Source organism: Phocoena sinus, chromosome 15 (genome assembly GCF_008692025.1).
Source record: "Phocoena sinus isolate mPhoSin1 chromosome 15, mPhoSin1.pri, whole genome shotgun sequence".
In the NCBI taxonomy this organism is placed as follows: domain Eukaryota; kingdom Metazoa; phylum Chordata; class Mammalia; order Artiodactyla; family Phocoenidae; genus Phocoena; species Phocoena sinus.
The window spans coordinates 24,691,771-24,711,496 of NC_045777.1; the positions used below are offsets into that span (position 1 = coordinate 24,691,771).

The 19,726-nt window shown below is 36.7% G+C and overlaps 1 protein-coding gene across 6 annotated transcripts in view; it reads right to left on the bottom strand.

Moving 5' to 3' along the window:
* ITCH (itchy E3 ubiquitin protein ligase) overlaps positions 1-19,726 on the bottom strand; it is a 111,914-nt gene that overhangs the window by 23,264 nt on the left and 68,924 nt on the right. For all 6 annotated transcript variants that reach the window (XM_032606736.1, XM_032606740.1, XM_032606735.1 and 3 more), the window contains 5 exons: positions 18,205-18,379; positions 13,239-13,308; positions 7,743-7,827; positions 4,386-4,514; positions 119-191 (listed from right to left, as the gene is read on the bottom strand). In XM_032606736.1, coding sequence (XP_032462627.1) covers positions 119-191; positions 4,386-4,514; positions 7,743-7,827; positions 13,239-13,308; positions 18,205-18,379 — 532 coding nt within the window. The remainder of the gene's footprint in view (positions 1-118; positions 192-4,385; positions 4,515-7,742; positions 7,828-13,238; positions 13,309-18,204; positions 18,380-19,726) is intronic.

Consider the following 19,726-nt stretch of genomic DNA (forward strand, 5'->3'; position numbering starts at 1 on the left):
GAGAAAAATTCCAATGCTTCCATTTTACCTCTTTTTCTACAGGTTAATTATTTTCACAATCACTGACTGTGTAAGCAACATAATAAAAGGAGTACAGAAATACAGTCCCAATACTAACCTGACACCAGAACCGGAAATACTGAACCTTTGCCTTGAAGTCCCGTACATAGGCTATCTGGGGTCCATTGTCTCTGAGGAAGAATGTTAATATGACATATATAGTTTCTTGTAAGATAAAATATTGAAGGAAAACACAATACCACACTCCCTAAGAACTCAGTAGTCAAATACAAAAATGCCCTAGTACAGCATACTCCTAATACCATCTTTAAAATAAAAATTGTCCCATGACTATTTTTAAGTAAGAAACAGAAATAAACTTTGATCTTTTTAAAGCCCCTGTTGTGAGATTCTCTCTTATATACAGCCAAATATAACAGGACTAGGTAAAGGAGGTTCTGTCTGAGAACAGTGTCTATTCCTGAATCCATTCTCTCCTTTGACCTTAACAGAGTCTTAAGATTTACTTGGGCAGACTACATTTCCCAGTTTTTCTCCTTTTTTCTCTCAAGTTTACTAGGGTTTACCAATATTATTAAATTTTTGAAGACCCAACTTGTAGCTTTGATTTTTCTGTTCTTTCATTTCCATTTCATTGATTTCTGCTTTTATGCATATTTTGTATTTAATTAACTTTTCTATTTCTAGCTTCTTAAGGTGGAAGCAGGGATCAATGATTTTACACACTATTTTCTAATCTAGTCCTCTAAAGCAATTAAGTCTTCCTCCAAGACTACTTTTGTTAAATCCCACAAATTGTGATGTTTTGCTTTTATTATCATAAAGTAAAAAAAATTTCCTTATTTCTAGTGAGCCAGTTCTTTGGGCCATGGATTATTCAGTAGTGTGCTATTTAAGTCCCACTGGACTATTTTTTAATGATGGAGAGAAATACACTTCTGTTTCATACAAGCCTCTATTGTTTTGGGGTTTTCTGCTATATGTGCCCAAACTTAATTGTAACTAAGATTAACGATACAACAGTATCTGTTTGTAATTTATTACATATCTAATTTCATTAATACCTAATTGGCCTGAATTCCTAGTTTGTTTGAAACATGAAAGTTTAATTTTTTTATTTTCTGCATATTAAAAAAAAGTAACGATGGGCTTCCCTGGTGGTGCAGTGGTTGAGAGTCCGCCTGCCGACACAGGGGACAACGGTTTGTGCCCTGGTCTGGGAAGATCCCGCATGCCGCGGAGCGGCTAGGCCCGTGAGCCATGACCGCTGAGCCTGCGCGTCCGGGGCCTGTGCTCCGCAATGGGAGAGGCCACAACAGTGAGAGGCCCACGTACCGCAAAAAAAAAAAAGAAAAAGAAAAAGAAAAAATAACGAGAGGTCAGCAATGTCCTGAAATTAAAGCCAGACAAAGGTGCTACATGAAAACAAAACTGCATTGTACAATTGAAACAATATTGTATGTCGAGTACAACTTAATTAAAATAAAAAAATTTAAAAGTATGTTTATAATGTGCTTAACAAAATTAAAAAGAGAAAAACTACAGACCAATCTCTCTTATGAACATAGATGCAAGAATCCTAAAAAAAAAATTCTAGTAAATTCAATTCAGGAGTATATTAAAAGGATTAACATTTTAATCCTTTTGACCAAGTGGAATTTATCTCTGGAATGCAAAGATGATTTAACACATATGAAAAGTCAACATAGTACACCACACATTAATAAGGGGAAAAAAAACCACACAATCATCTCAAATGATGCAAAAAAGCATTCAACAAAATTCAATATCCTTTTATGATAAAAAAAATTCAACAAACTAGAAGGAAACCAACTCAACATAATAAGAGCTATATATGAAAATCCCACAGCTCACATCACATTCAATGGTGGAAGAATGAAAGTTTTCCCTCTAAGATCTGGAACAAGGCAAGGTTGCCTGCTTTCATCACTTCTATTCAACACAGTATGGGAAGTTCTAGCCAGAGCAATTAGGCAAGAAAAAGACAAGGCATTCAAATTGGAAAGGAAGAAGAAAACATTTCCGTTTGAAGATGATATGATCTTATATATAAAAAACCCTAAAGACTCCAGACGAAAAAACCTGTTAGCACTAAGTAAATTCAACAAAGTAGAACACAAAACATACAAAAATCAGTTGTATTCCTATATACTAACAATCAACAATCTGAAAAGGAAATTTTACAAAACAATTCCGTTTACAAATAGCATCAAAAACAATAAAACACTTAGGAATCAATTTAACCAACAGGGTAAAAGACTTGCACAATGAAAACTATAGAACATTGCTGGAAGAAAATAAAGAAGACAAATAAATGTAAAGACAGCTTATGTTCATGGATTAGAAGACTTAATATTGTTAAGATGTCAACACTAACCAAAGAAAACTTCAATGCAATCCTTATCAAAATCCCAATGTCTTTGTTTTTTTTTTTTTTGCAGAAATAGAAAAACCCATCCTAAAGTTCATATGGAATCTCAGAAGGACCCTGAAAAGCCAAAACAATCTCAAAAAAGAACAAGTTGGAGGACTCACATTTCCTGATTTCAAAATTTAGTAAAAGCTACAGCAGTCAAAACAGTGTGGTGCTGGGATAAACACAGACATACAGAAAAATAGAACAGAAAGGCCAGGAATCAACCTTCACATATATGGTCAAATAGTTTTTGACAAGGGTGCCAAGACCACTAAACAAAATGGTGCTGGCAAAACTGGATATCCACTTGCAAAAGAGTGGAGTTGAACCCTTACTAAAACCATTTACAAAAATTAACTGAAAATGAATCCAAGGTCTAAATGTAAGAGCTAAAGCTATGAAATGCTTAGGAAATACACAGAATGGGAGAAAATATTTGCAAATGACATATGTGATAGGGATTAATATCCAGAATATACAGAGAACTTCTAAAGCTCAACAAAAAACAACCTGATTCAAAACTGGGCAAAGGACTGAAACAGACATTTGTTCTAAGATACAAAAAATGGTCAGTAAGCACATGAAAAGATGCTTAATATCATGAATCATTAGAGAAATACAAACCACAATGAGATACCATTTCATACTAATTAGGATGGCATTACACACACACAAACACACACACACACACAGAGTAACAACTGTTGGCATGGATGTGGAAAAACTGGAACCCATGTGCTCTATCAGTGAGAACGTAAAGCGGTACATTCACTGTGGAAAACAGTATGGCAACGTCACAAAAAAACCCACAGAATTGTAATTTGATTCAACAATTCTAATTATGAATATATATGCAAAAGAACTGAAAGCAAGAACTTGAACAGATATTTGTACCCTCATGTTCACAGCATCATTCACAATAGCTGAAAGGTGGAAACAACTCAAATGTCCATGAACCACATGTATACACAAAATGTGGTAATACATAAAATGCAATATTATTCAGTCTTAAAAAGAAATGAGGGCTTCTCTGGTGGCACAGTGGTTGAGAGTCTGCCTGCCGATGCAGGGGACACGGGTTCGTGCCCTGGTCCGGGAAGATCCCGCATGCCGCGGAGCGGCTAGGCCCGTAAGCCATGGCCACTGAGCCTGCGCGTCCGGAGCCTGTGCTCCGCAACGGGAGAGGCCACAACAGTGAGAGGCCTGCGTACCGCAAAAAAAAAAAAAAAAAATCAAGCTAAAACATGGATGAGCCTTGGAAACATGATGCTAAGTGAAATTAGCCAGTCACAAAGGACAAACATTGTATGATTAGTCAAATTCAGAAACAGAAGGTACAACAGTACTTATCAGGGACTCGGGGAGAAGGGAGACTGGAGAGTTACAGTTTACTGGGTACAGAGTTTCAGTATAGGATAATAAAAAAGTGTTAGAGATGGATTGTGGTGATGGTTGCACAGCAATAAGTGTACTTAACACCACTAAGATATAAACCTAAAATGGTCAACTTTGTTATGTCTATTTGACCGTAATTTAAAAAATAAGAAACCCTAAACAAAACATATTAAGCAAATCAACAAAACACAGTTACTTTTCAAAAATGGAAAAGAAAAAGTAATGGGAGTTTTCAAGTTAAAAGGTGATAGAAATGAAAGAAAGTAGGTATCAGAATCAGGGATTAATTGGTGAGCAGTACTGTACTGATAATTCCTAAACACTCTCATTTAATGCTGTGAATAGATGATAACAAATATGGAAAGTCTCTAGGAGAAAATATTTAAGAAGCTAATGGAAATACAAAACATTTAGTGATCAGAGACCTACAGGCAAGCCACCTCAAGAAATAGCACTCTTTGGTAACTGAGATCTTTATATAAGAATCTTAGGAATCAGTTTTACTTTTAATCAAAACATTCAGAAAACTTACAAGGCAGATTTTCCAGTGCGGGGATCTATATAGGTGGTTGTTCTTCTATTGTGGTCCACAAAATATGGAATTCCATCTACTGTGAACCTCATTTCCCAGCCTTCAGGTAAGGGCTTTTCATTTAATTGACTATATAAAACACAGAAACATATATAAACAAAAAATGTTAAAGAGTTCCTTGTTTGCCAAGTACAGAAACTAAAAATACCCATAAAGGCGGTAGAAATCTTCTAGAAAACCATTTAGTCCAGTATTTTCCACCTGTTTACTAAAATCCTACAAGCATGTTAAACATGTCAACAGGTCCATCAACCATCAGTCATTCACCTCTCTTTTAAACTTTCCTAACAGCAGTCTAACTGGTTTTGCTGCCTCTAGTCTCACTCTGGTCCTGTACTCATATTTCACATTGCTGACAGAGTACTAAAATGGAGATCTGAACAAATTCTTTCTCTTCTAAAAGTGATATCACTATTCACCACGAACCAATTATAAGACATAAACTCTTCCATTTGGCCCTCACTCTGTCTTGATACTCTGCCCTCTATGTTTCCTTTCAGTTTTACCTCTGCACTCTACCTCCAACTCCCTTCCATGAACCCTGTGTAGTGTACGCCTACTCACCATTTCCCTAAACAAGACATGGTCTGTCAAACCTCCAAGTGAAGCCCTTCCCCTTGTCCAGAATCTCTATTATTCCTATTAAGGCAACTCAACTGTTCTTAATGGAGTATTCCTACCCACTTCCTTAATACCTATCTTTAGACCTTGCTTAATTTCTCTAAACTTCAGTGTTCTAAGTTTCATCCATATTTTCCAGTTCATTTTTCTCTATTCTACAGTTTCATTTTTTTCATCTGGTGGGTCTGGTGAGAAGGCAAAGCAATGGAAATGTTCAAGTTCACAACAGAAAGGAAGAAAAGGAGGGGTTAGAGGCATTTAATCTCACTGTTTTAGAGAGCCACTACTGCTGACAGGAGTGTCACTTTCCTCAAGTGTACTTCAGAAGAACAAAAGGCTTAGAACCATTGCCTAGAACAGTACTTTGTGAACTATGTCAAAAAGTTAAGATCATTTAACTATATTTACAGAACTAAATACAAATGCCAGACAAAACAGACTACTAAAAATTTAAGAAGATAACACTTCTCATTTGTTGTAATCATATTTGCAAGATGGGCTCAGTAACAAGTTGTTTTCTTGAAAACAAATTGGATAGAACTGGGTCATTTGTATTATTTATAAAAATATGATTCTAACTTTAGCTCTGAAACTTTAAAGGTCCAAGGGGGAACAAAAAAATGGTAGCAAATTACAGAAAGGTGACATGGTCTATTCTATCCTTAGTGATAGAATTTTAAAGAGAAATTAGAAATGTTACCTATGAAATTCTTAATTATTCCTTTTTAAGAAATTGAAAATATTTAAGTTAAATACCATAACTCCATAAAATGTTGTGATTTGCTGGTACCCAGAAATAGATTTTAAATTTAAAGCGCACTTTTAAAATAGAGGTTCTTAAAACCCTGACCTATGGTAGATGTGAAGATTTAATCACGCCCAAACAGAGGTCAGACCCCTGCCCTCAGCTACTGGGAGATGATCTCTAGGCCTCTGGAATGTCCTGCCTGTCAAGTGTATCTTTGTTTGCTTAGGGGCTTCGAACACCAGACGGTCAATCATGTGATTTATGAGGGAGGCTTTGGAATATGCCATATCAGCTCTAACCTCTGGAGTAACTAGACACTATAGGTATTAGCCCAAACTGTGGGGAAGAGCTGGAAACTAAAGGTTAGCTATGCAGGCAGTACATCATGGAGCCCCAATAAAAACTCTGGTTACTAGAGACTAGGGTGAGATTCCCTGGTTGGCAATACTCAACACATACTGTTCCACATCAATTCTGGGCATTTGGAACCCTCTCAGATTCTGCCCTATACATCTCTTCCTTCTGTTAGTTCTAGTTTGTATCCCTTCCCTGTAATAAAGGAGGCTGTGAGTATAAGAGGTTTCAGAGAGTTCTAGTCTGTCTAGTGAGTTATTGAACCTGAAAGTGGTTGGGTAGACACCCTAAATTTGTAGTCAGTCAGTTTGAAGTGAGAGTAGTCTTGGAGACCTCCCAGCTTGTGCCTGATGTCTTAAGTGAGGTCAATTTTGTGGGGACTGTGCCTTCTGACTATATAGCTTACCAAATTCCCTGCAGAATGGAACCCTCTGGAAATCTGATAAACACACAGCATTACATATTGTTATGGGCTGAATTGTGTCAGCCCACAAATTCTTCTGCTGAAATCCTAACACTCAGTACCTCAGAATGCGACCTTATTTGGAAACAGGATTATTAAAGATGTAATTAGATGAGATCATGCTGGAATAAGGTGGGCCACTAATCCAATATGATCAATGTCCTTATTAAAGGGGGAAATTTGGACCTTGAGACATGCATACAGGAAGAATGCCACTGGAGTTACACTGCACAAGCCAAAGAACTATCAAAGATAGAAGAGAGACCTGGAACACATCCTTTCCTAGTGCCTTCAGAGGGAGCACAGCTCTGCTGACACCTTGACCTTAAACTTCTATCTAGCTTCCTAAAATATGTATAAGACAAGTTTCTGTTGTTTAAGTCACTCAGTTTGTGGTACTTTGTTAAAGCAGCTCTAGCAAACTAATACATACACTATCACATAATGTTATAAAGAAAAACAATTACATATACATAATAAATATTAAAAAGATAAACTTGTAATAAATAATATATCTCTTTAGTGGCTTATTAACTAGCAAGTTCTTGTAATGATGTGTGTAAACAATATTTTGAGATATCTGCAACAACTGCAGAAAGATATTAAAAACCTGTGATTTCTACTGGTGGCAAAGTCCTAGGCATTGTTAGTTCTAATACTATGGTTGTGGCCTACAATCATAATGGAAAGAACACTCAGTTTCAGGTAAAGGTTACTGAAAATGAGTATGTATTTTTCCCCTCTAAGTCACATACTCCCTGAATTCTATCCAGAGATGTCAGGTTGCAAAACCCCACTTTAGAATTAGTAATCTGGTCTTACTAACAACAAACAGGTATTTTGGGGGGGAAAACACACACACACACACACACACACACACACACACACACACATATTCATATATACCAGCGAGGTATTTTTCCCCCCTGTACTCTCAAGAAACCCACATTCATTATATGGAAGTAATAGTGTAATTTTTTTCTCTTAAGTATATGGGTAATTAAGGCCTTTGGGGAAAGAATATGTAGGTTTGATATTTTTCATAACTGAGTTGGAAATAGGGTACAATCTTTAAGAAGTTATCTATACACTAATAACTGCAAGTTCTTACCCTTGATTTCTGGGGTCTTCCCACTGTGTAATACGAGTATTGTGGTTGACAAAATATACTCTACCATTGTTGTCCGTTCTCTTCTCTTTAAAACAAATGAAAAAGGCAAAGCATTAGAGTTGGCATAGTCTTCTTCCTCAAATTAAAATAAGATGAGCTGATTTTGCCCATTTCTCACTGCTCTGTTGATTTTGTAGTTTTTAAATCACAACTTTAAAGGTTTAATTTATTCTCTCACTATTAAATCCACATACTTACTCAAGTTATAAAATATCATTTTATCCTAAAACAGGGGTCCCCAACCCCTGGGTCCTCGGCCTGTTAGGAAGAGGTGAGCAGAGGGTGAGCAAGCGAAGCTTCATCTGCTGCTCCCCATTGCTTGCTGGCTCGCATGACCACATGAACCATTCCCCATCACCACCACCCCTGCCCCCACCCTGGAAAAACTGTCTTCCACAAAACCGGTCCCTGGTGCTGTCCTAGAAACTAAATAGACATAATTCACAATGCCCTGCCCGTAGGACCTTTCTGTTCAATCCAACCAGCAGCAAGAATAATTAACTGTTTTAACTCTGCATATATGACCTCATTTTAACCTTAAAAGTCCCACAGAGTAGGTAGTTTTCGTTTATTTTGAAGATATGGTAACTCAGATCTGCCCCAAATTTCAGAATTAAGTAGCAGCTAGAGGATGGAAACTGACGTCTGCATTCAGAGATTTTTTTCATATCACACCATCTCAATTCTTAAAATACAATGGGGGGATATAACTTAATTGCTTCTTTGCTATATGCTAGGCATTATTCAACTAGAAAAGACAGTTTCAAAATATATCCTGTTTCTTAATACAACCAGTTTCCAAATCCTAAATATCTATACTAACTTTTTACACAAGGGTTGGGCAGAAGGGCTTGGCTCTTTAATTTACTGTATCTGAAGCAGCTACTTGTTTACCCACCTGCCTCTTGCTTTAGAATTCTCCTTGTTTTCTTATACCCATTCTACACAATTTGCCCCACTTCTTTGAGATTTCTCATTAAGGTTTACAAGATGTGTGGATATTATTTTCTCTTTTAATAACCAAATTAGGTTCGAAATTTTAATATTAATACTAGTTCTGTTGTTTTGAACTATTGACTTCTCTGATCCATTACAAATTAATTCTTCAAAAGAACGGTCTCTTCCAGTGTCTGAATCTTTTAAATTTGGCCAAGATGTCTAAAAATGAAAACTGAAGTATTCAATAGTATGAAATGGATTCCCACATTTTACAAAGCATGGTTATCTTAAAATTAGCAATTTTCAAAAAAAAAATTTAAGCTTAACTCCATGGCGATAAAGCCAATTTTTATTTCCTATGGTTTGAAAGTTCATTTGTTTTTCAAACAACATTTATTTAGATCCTTTGGATCTTTCTTTAAGCAAGATATTGCAGAATGAGTGTTAGGCCAAATTATATAGCCTCGTAAAGTTAGTGTTTGGTAACTTTTAACTTATCTCCAGGACTGACTCCATGATCGCAAGTAGCAGTGATGATACTGGGGCAGGGGGTAAGGGTTGGGGTGGAGGTGGCACAGAAGGGATATATTGGTATCATGAATCTGCTCCTGACATCTCAGGTAGTTTCTATATCAGCTGACCTAAAATGGAAATAGAACTTCTAGAGTGTATTACATACAGAAAATGGACTCTGCATCTTCTGCCACAACCTGAATAATAAAAATGGCTTTGCTGGTCATGGAACCTTGAGTGCGGAAACATGTAACCAACTTTAAGAGCTGTCTCTGAGGCAAAAAGAAGCACCCACAGTGCTACACAGTTGTAGCTACATAATAACAAATAAGTTAATGTCCTTGGCAGTTAAATTTTTAAATACACTTACAGAATTAATAAATTTCTTGTGTACAAGTAATTTTTATGTAACTTTTATAATCTAAAATTAATATCCTAAGTGCATAGTTGAGCGTATATTCACCTTTTAACTGCCACGTAAGTTCAGATTTCAAGGCCAGATATTCTCTCTTCAAAAAGCTAACATGAACAGAGTCACTGCCTGGGTTCTCCAAGGGTTCTGAAGTCGGAGCACCCTGCCAACCACATCAGAGCTGGTGAGTTACTGACCTCAGCTAAGGACACCCTCTTCTTACCCATGGTCAGTATTTACTGAATGGTGGCATGAAGCTAGGGATGGCATGGAGATTATTCCTTTTTCCTTTCCTTTCAGATGAACAGATTTAAGGCTTTGGTGTAATTTTGCCTTATTCCCGAACTTGTTTTGTGTGCTTTGGTTTTATCATTTTTAAAAGTCTTTTTTTTTAAAAAAAAAATTTATTTATTTAGACTGCACTGGGTCTTAGTTGTGGCACACAGGATCTTCATTGCAGCGTGCAGGCTCTTTAGCTGCGGCATGCAGACTTCTTAGTTACAGCATGCAAACTCTCAGCTGCGGCATGCATGTGGGATCTAGTTTCCTGACCAGGGATCGCACCCCGGCCCCCTGCACTGAGAGCACAGAGTCTTACCCATTGGACCACCAAGAAGTCCCTCATTTTTAACTGTTTTAACTAAGCAAATTTTCTTTTCAGTGAAAAACATATGTTTGACATTTTAAATATTTAGTTTGTGCACTTAGATTATAGCTCACACACTTTGTAGTTGTGATTTTACTAGGTAGGCTTTCTAAATAAAAGCTTAAAAACATTTTTAAAACAAAAAAACCAACAAAACATAAAAAAGCTAACATGAGGTAAGATAAAGTTAATAGAAAACTTATTTCTATGTCTGTTCTAAGTATATAGTATTGATAAAAGCATTTCTTGGAAGAGGCTGTGAAAACCAAAATTTCAAAGGTGATGCGCTTGCAAACTGAAGGCTCACCTGCTTAGTGAGAAGTACTGTGACTACAGAGCTGATTTCTTACTTCGTTCAAAAAAATCACATGGTAAACAACTCCTAAATAACTGAACACCAAGCCTGAATGCACATCAAACCACTTCCTGACTTGATGAATAAAACACTGAAAAACAGAAGCTTCTTGTTGTTCTATGTATTCTTTCATAGCAACTCTGAAAATGAGAAAATAGCTTTATACTTGATGGGTAAACCCTCTATACAAAGCCCTATTAGACATATTGTTGAACCAAAAGCATTCTTTGTTCTCCAGCCTCTATAGTTTGCATGTGTTAAAAATTCTTCACTGTCAGCTTGTAAGGTAGTAATGTCTAGTCCTAGCATACAGAAGTCTGAAAGGGTGAAGAAGCTGGATACATGGTGTCACAAAAATAATGCTAACAACTTTAGAACATCAACACAGGCTGTAAACTGGGATTTTATTTCCTGGATCAATGCTCAGGGTCTTCTGGGTGGTTCTCAGTTGTGATAGTACCAGTGCTGTCACTGGCTCAACAAATAATGCATATGCCCCAAAGGCAGAGAATCATAAAGCAGTAATCAGTCTAAATAATAGGATGGTCGGGAACTCATTTAAGAAGGGGGAGGGGTTGCACTTCAACTTCAGGAGTATGAAACCTAAAAATAAGCAGAATGTAAAATAACCAAGGCAAAATTCTGATAACATACATAAGCTGGAATTGGGCCTCTAGAGACCGTATTTTATGGAGGTGTTGTTGGCTAAAGTAAAAATGAGAAATACTGATGTTGAGGATAATAATAAATACAGAAGACAAGGACCAGATTTGCAAGAAAAGCTTTACAAATAAAGGCAACATAGCCTCCAATTCATGCTTCTTTGAGCGAGAAACAATTTTTCTTAACAGCTGCCCTGGAGAAGGAGCAAAATAGTTTGTGTTTCCAACAAAAGCCAATCAGGTCATGGTTTTTCTGCACTAAAATTAAGAGGATGAATACAAGACCTACAGGTATATCGTTTCTCCTCTGTAACACAAACATAAAACAACTCTAGAAATAAAGCTGAGAAGACCATCCATGTCTGGGAATGCAACCAAGCAGGTCTAGTTCAATATGCCTCAAAAGAACAACATCCCTTCTTCTGAAGTACTTCATACCAACAATAAACTGTCCATTACAAGGCTCCCACAGATCCAAAAGACTCCTTACTAAACTACCAGACACTGGTAAAGACAGAAATTCACAACTTTCATATGCCTTCCCTTTGCTACAAGCTAGTGACAATAATAGTTATAACTATGAACTATTATATCTTTTTACTTCTTTGACTCCTAAGAATGCTAGGGATAAATATCTTTAAGGGCAATGGGGTAACTGAAAAGCAGGCTTACATAGCCAGTATCATTTATTGCCCAGATTCATATGACACTGACATCAATTTTTTCCCCTCCATTCCTAAATAAAGTAATGCTAGAGCAATCTATCTTAGAAACTGATGTTTCCCAACAAGACTATCTAGAAATATCACTTTCTGAAATATCTGCAGCTCCTGAAGATAAAACTTCAACTGGTTCCATAAATGGCTTTACTTTGCTGTTTTGCACTTTCTGTATTCTCTTTCTCTTCCGTGCAAAACTGTTTCTATATTGCCGTGTTTACTCTGGAAACTTGCTACAGCTCTATGACTTATATAATGGATATAAAATAATCTGGTAGGGCAGGCTCATCTTAAAGTCTATAAAAAGTTTTAATAACTAAGATACTTGATAACAGAGCATGCTCATGCAGGACACAGTCACCACCCCAATATGTTCCCCCTTCCACTGTTCTTTCAGACAACATCAACTCAATCAACCTCTGAACTGTGTTTTCGAAGCACCAATATGATCAAAATATCTTTAAAGCTTTTTATTTTGAAATAAGTATTACAGCATACTGCAAAAATTGTTCAAAGAATCTCATATACCCCCTTCAACCAGTTTCCTCCAATGGTGACATTTTATGTAGCTATAGCACAATATCAAAATCAGAAAATTGACACTGGTACATTACTGTTGACTACGAACTTTATTCAATTTTCATTAATTTTTAAAGTTTGAATTCATTTATGTAAACATACAGTTCTATGCACTTTTATTTCATGTACAGATTTGTGTAATCACCACCATGGTCAAGATATAGAACTGTTCCACCACTACATAAGAACCACTTACGTTACCTCCTATGTTTGTAACCACCTACCAGTGGCTCTGTCTCCTGGCAACTACTAATCTATTTCTCATCTCTATAGTTTTGTCATTTCGAGAATGTTATACAAATTGAATAACACAATATACAATATTTTGAAATGGATTTTTTTCACTAAGCATAATGCCCTTGAGGTCCATCCAGACTTTCATGTGTATCATAATCCATTTCTTATGCTGAGTGGGCAAAATATTTTTATATTTTAGAAGAGTAACTTAGAACTTTTGGGAAATCAAATGCCTATCTGGCACTCTGAATTAAACCAACACACCCCAAAAGCTTTCCAGATATTCACTGAAGCAAGTGCAGGGTATATCATCTATCCATAAATACCTAATTGTTAAAATAACTGAATTCAATTTAAAAATCCATGTGACTTACCCCATCCAGGTGGCAGGGGACCCAGGGGATCAAATTCTTTATTTTGTGATGTAGCAAACAAGTCTTGATTCTAAAAAGAACAACCCCCAAAATGGTGAAATAATGAACAACTTAAACAGATAACTTGAGAGCAGGCTTATGAATTCTGATATGCCTTTCCCTGGCCATGTGCAACATAACATACTCTTACAGAGTTCACATTTTAGAGAAGTATGACAAGGTCAAGAATAAAAGCCAGTGCACTCTCACGAAGAAAAAAACTTTGTCAACATTATTTAACATTTGAAACTATTTGAAATTCAAATATTACAAGTAATTTTACACCCAAATGACCATTTTTTCCCCTTCTTTAGCTCCAAATCAGTAAATTAGAGAAATACATAAATCTCCCAAGAGTTACTTATAAATAACAGTACTCAGAGTCATCAGCTGGCTAAGAAAAATTTTGTATTTATAACTCAAAAATAGAGGATCATATACAGGACATGGTATATACAAAGAATTGTGAGAAGAGAGTTGGGGGAGCAGGAAGAACAGGCTGTCAGATGAGCAAAAGAAAAGAATTCCAGTTGGAAGGAGATGACAAGCCTAGAACTGTATAGAAGACTTCTTAAATTTGTTTGAAATTATCACATTGGTGGAGAGAGAGGTTTGGTTAGATAAAAGGAAAGGAGTCAACCACTGGAAAAAGAGAAGCAGAAGTCATACTGAGTGTGTAGTGTGAAGGGTTAATGACTGTGTTTTAGTTTAAATGTATAATGAAGTGGGGGATACTTTGTGGTCTTTCAGTAAGATGTGGTTAAGCCCTTTCTCCTTTAAGTAAGATAAGGCAAATAAATAATAGACTAACTGCTTCAAAAAAAAATTATGGAAAATAAACTCACAAGTAAAATAAGACAGTGCACCCCATATACCCAGCAATGAGATTCAACAATTACCAAAACTACCACATTTCTTTATTTTTCTTCCATATTCTTTGCTGAAGCAAAAAAAAAAGCAGTCATCATTTCACTCCTATGTATTTTAGTATGCCTTTCTAAAATTTGTGAACATTTTCTTATACAACCACAATATCATTATCACACCTAGCAAAGAATCTATGTTAATTTTATCATCTAATACACAATCCCTAATTAAATATCTCTGGTTGCTTACTGGGTCAAATCAGAATCCAAACAAAGTCATCATACTGCATTTGGTTTAGTCTAAATTTATAGCAGTTTCCCCCACTGTCGGTCCTTTCCTGCCAAACCCCCGCCCCCATGTCAATGACTTATTACAGCAACTAGGTTAACTGACTAAAAAAGTTTTAAAAGCATATGAGATATATTCCATTTCTCATTTAAAAGCTCTTGGAAGACAGACCTGTCAAGCAGTGGCCTTGCTCCTCCTGACACACACAATAATGAAAACAGGGTAACCAAGGAGAAACACTACACAAGGTTTGAACCCTGGTTACACAACAGGTCGGAGTAGTCTGGCATATGACAATCTGTTTTGATAATTTTCTAAGACCCAAGCCTATCCCACAGGCTCTCCCTGGACAGATAAGGTGGGGGGTACAGGCACAATGAAACCATGGGCCAGAGCCATTACACAGTGATCCATTATCCATTCTGAGGTTAAAAATGCTAGGTGTAGGGCTTCCCTGGTGGCGCAGTGGTTGAGAGTCCGTCCGCCTGCCGATGCAGGGGACACGGGTTTGTGCCCCGGTCCGGGAATATCCCACATACCACGGAGCAGCTGGGCCCGTGAGCCATGGCCGCTGAGCCTGTGCGTCCGGAGCCTGTGCTCCGCAACGGGAGAGGCCACAACAGTGAGAGGCCCGCGTACCGAAAGAAAAAAAAAAGCAAGCTAGGTGTATGAGCATCTACTGCCCCCGTAACCATGGTCAGAACAAAGGCCACTGCATCTACCCAATAAACAGACTTTATCAGCAACACCTCACCACTTTTTAAGTAGCTGGTATTAAGAATGTTCAATTCAGTTCATAACTAAAATAGGCTGTTTAAGTTCTTTATAATTTAGAACCACTTTATAACAAGAGCAAAGAGTAAGAATTTGGATAGAAGAAAAAAAAAAGACAAGAAAATGTTTGATGAGTAAAAGCTGCAATTCTAGAAAAGTTCCAAAGACTCTGAGTATTTAATTGGTCAAGTTTACAATAAAGCAATACACACTGTAGGTGCTCCAAGAATCTGCTAAATCTGTCTTTAAAAAGAGTGTTTTTAAAGGTCATGTACTAGACATACAGATGGCCAACAGGCACATGAAAAGATGCTCAACATCACTAATCAAAACCACAAATGAGGTATCACCTCACACCCATCAAAATGGTTATCACTGAAAACATCACAAAACAAATGTTGGTGAGGATGTAAAGAAAAAGGGAATCCTGTACACTATTGGTAGAAATGTAAATTGGTGCAGCTACTTTGGAATACAGTATGGAGGTTCCTCAAAATACTAAAAGCAGGGACTTCCCTGGTGGTCCAGTGGTTAAGACTTCTTCGTGCTTCCACTGCAGGGGGCACAGGTTCAATCCCTGCTCAGGGAACTAAGATCCTGCATGTCACATGGTGTGGCCAAAGAAAAAAAAGACCAAAAATAGAACTACCATATGATCCAGCAATTCCACTCCTGGATATATATATCTGAAGAAAACAAAAACACTAATTCAAAAAGATACATGCACCCCCATGTTCACAGCAGCTTTATTTACAATAGCCAAGAAAGATATGGAAGTAAAAAAAGTATCCATCAACAGATGAATGGCTAAAGAATATGTGGTATATATACACAATGGAATACTACTCAGCCAAAAAAAGGACATTTTGCCATTTGCAACAACATGGATGAATCTGGAGGGTATTATGCTTAGTGAAATAAGTCAGAGGAAGACTAATACTGTATGTTACCACTTATATATGGAATCTAAAAACTAAAACGAATGAACAAAATAGAAAAAGACTCACAGATATAGAGAACTAGTAGTTACCAGTGGGAAGAGGGAAAGGGGGAGGGGCAAGATAGGGGTAGGGGATTAAGAGGTACAAACTACTACGTACAAAATAAATAAGCTACAACGAATATATTGTGTAGCACAGGGAATATAGTCACTATTTTATAACAATTTTAAATGGAATATAATCTATAAAAATTTGAATAACTATGTTGTACACCTGAAACTAATATAATATCGTAAACCAACTATACTTCAATGAAAATAAAAATAAATAAAAGATCATATATTATAGGGGCTTCCCTGGTGGTGCAGTGGTTAAGAATCCGCCTGCCAATGCAGGGGACACGGGTTCGAGCCCTGGTCTGGGAAGATCCCACATGCCGTGGAGCAACTAAGCCCGTGTGCCACAACTACTGAGCCTGTGCTCTAGAGCCCGCGAGCCACAACTACTGAAGCCACCACAACGAGAAGCCCATGCACTGCAACAAAGAGTAGCCCCCGCTCTCAGCAACTAGAGAAAACCCGTGTGCACCAGCAAAGACCCAATGCAGCCAAAAATTAAATAAATGAATAAATAAATAAATGTATTAAAAAAAAGATCATGTATTATAAAAGTGAGATAAAGGGCACATTTGCAATTGTGGATATGAGGGAGAAAAAAGTTGAAAACTAACATTTCTATGTAACCAGTATGTGCCAAATATATTAGGAACTTTATTTTACAGAATCGTCAAAAAAAAAAACCCTCTGAGGTAATTTTATATATGGATCTATTGTATAGATAAAGTAAATGAGTCTTGATGAGGTTAAGTAACTTACTCAAAGTCATATAGAGAAAGTAACTGTGGAACCAGGATTTGAACCCAGATGTATCTGACTCCAAAGCCCATGCTCTTTCCACTGGACACCTATGTGGAAACTAGCTTTTAAGAAGGCAGGCAAGCTAGGTATTCAAACCTAAAAGAAATTTGGCCAGGCATACCAAAGGTGATTATAATTTAGAAAGAAAGGAAGATGTAAAACAGCATTGGAGAAAATAAAACGAAAACGGTAAAGTAGACGAGACAAAAATTAATTTCAACTCTAAAACCACTGGGAAGGGGAAGATAGTGACAGCTATCTTCTGCTGTGACAGAAGGTGGCAAGAAAAACTGTTGCGTGAAAGAAAGTTATTTTAGTCATAACCAGGTAGTGAAGGGAAACCTGCTGATAAAGGTGCATTTATCTACATCAGTGAGTGATTATGATGATGATGAGGTCCAAGAAACAAATATGGAGAAAAGGCAAAAAAAAGGTAATGCCTAGTAAGAATAGGAATTTACTCTTATGGATTCTAACAGGGATGATACTGATGGTAGTAGAAGAGAAGAGATGAAAATGGAGAGGGTCAGCTTCTCTTGAACTCTTGGAGAGTTGGTTTATGTAAAATTTAAACCATTTCCAGAAATAAGATGTTTTGATACCAAAGATAATATGGTTTTAAAGCCATAATAATATATTTAACATCATCCTATAAGGAATCAAATTTCTTTAGTCTCCCACAGCACCAAATAATTATTGCATAAATATTACGTTTATATGTTACAAAATGATTCAATTCTATCATTAGTTCACTACAATTGAGTCAGGTGCTATTAGACCCAAGCCATCTAATGTTCTGCTAAGTTAGGCAGTATTAAATTCAGAACTGTTTACTTTTTAAACTGCTTGGATTTATTTTTACTATTCTTTTGTAAATGAATTTTAAGTTGTCCTAACTTCTTTTTTATTTTCAACAGTAACAAAGCAAAGGAGGTTGAACTTCCGGAATTTTTAAAAAGAAAAGAATAAATCACCTACACAGAATACTGTAAACAAGGTCTAAAAATAATAATCTATCAACAGCAACAACTGGGTTGCCATCCTACTTGTACTTTCTTTTTACTGCTTTACATTTCATATGCAAGAAAAGGTTAAAAATCAAACACTCGTGAAGTTTATAATGCAAGTACATATGCTCACCCCATAAATGAACCTCTGGTTAAACTGCTGCATAGCTCCTTGAAGCTGACTACGTTGGAGCTGCCACTGTTCATAGTTCCGGACGGATTCCAATGTTGGCCTCTGCCACGTCGTTGTTCTTGTGAAATGGTCAACATAATAAATACGTCCCATGTTGTCAACCCGCCGTTCCCAGCTAAATCAGGACAAAAACAACTGGATTCAACAAATACTCATGAAACAGATAAGAATTAAACAGGACTTCATTTTAGCCCTGGTACAGGTTTGGTAAGAATTTCCCTTGCAATACTACTTTTGATTTACCTGAAGTGTTTTATTTTATATATATATATATATATATATATATATATATTTTTTTTTTTTTTTTTTTTTTTTTTTTTTTGCGGTACACGGGCCTCTCACTGCTGTGGCCTCTCCCGTTGTGGAGCACAGGCTCTGGACGCACAGGCTCAGCGGCCATGGCTCACGGGCCCAGCCGCTCCGCAGCATGTGGGATATTCCCAGACCGGGGCACGAACTCGTGTCTCCTGCATCAGCAGGAAGACTCTCAACCACTGCGCCACCAGGGAAGCCCTAATTTATATATTTTAAATGGTCTATAAGTGAACTTAAGAGGAATGTGTGTAAAAATTTCTTTCTTAAAAGTTAAGGTGTATCAGGTTTTTAAAACAGAATGTATCTTACTGATTGAGTCTCAAACAATCATTAAGACAAAACCTCTCATTTTCTTTCTTTCAAATGTTCTTTTGACTGTTGCAATCCTAATAGGGACAGAAACATACACACACACACACACACACACACACGCAGAAGGGGGGGAGAGAGGGTGCTTTTCACAGATGTCAGAAAAAGCCCTTTTTCACAAGAATACAACTATCTTATTTATCATTTCAAATGGGTACATAACTTATCAAGTGAACGTTGATAAAATAACTTGGTGATGTCTACCTGGTTGATTGTTTAGGGTTATGCCTACTAGTCTAATATTACAAATACAGAATTGGTTCCAGAACACTCCTCAGATACTCAAGTCCCTCATATAAAATGGCATAGTATTTGCATATAACCAGGCACATCATCCAGTATACTTTAATCATCTCTGGATTACTTGTAATACCTAATATAATGTAAATGCTGTGTAAATAGCTGTCAATAAAATGTTATGTAAATAGTTGCCAGGGCTTGGGAAATTCAAAATTCAAAATTTTGTCTTTTGAAACATCTTGGAATTTTCCCCCCAATATTTCCCCTCCAATATTGGAGCACCAACTGTAGTAAAATAATAAATACCATTTATATATCAAAAATTTCTTTCTTCCTTTGCATTATTTCTTTAGGATGAATTTCCTGGAAAGGGTTACTAAGGGTATGGGTATTATTATGGTTATATATCCTTTCTGTGAGGGTTGTAACTAACTTATACTACCACTAGCAATGTTATGAGGTAAAGTTCCTCTACAGTCTCACCAACACTGTACTTTTTAGGTGTGTATTTAAGATTACTAGCAAGATTAAATATTTC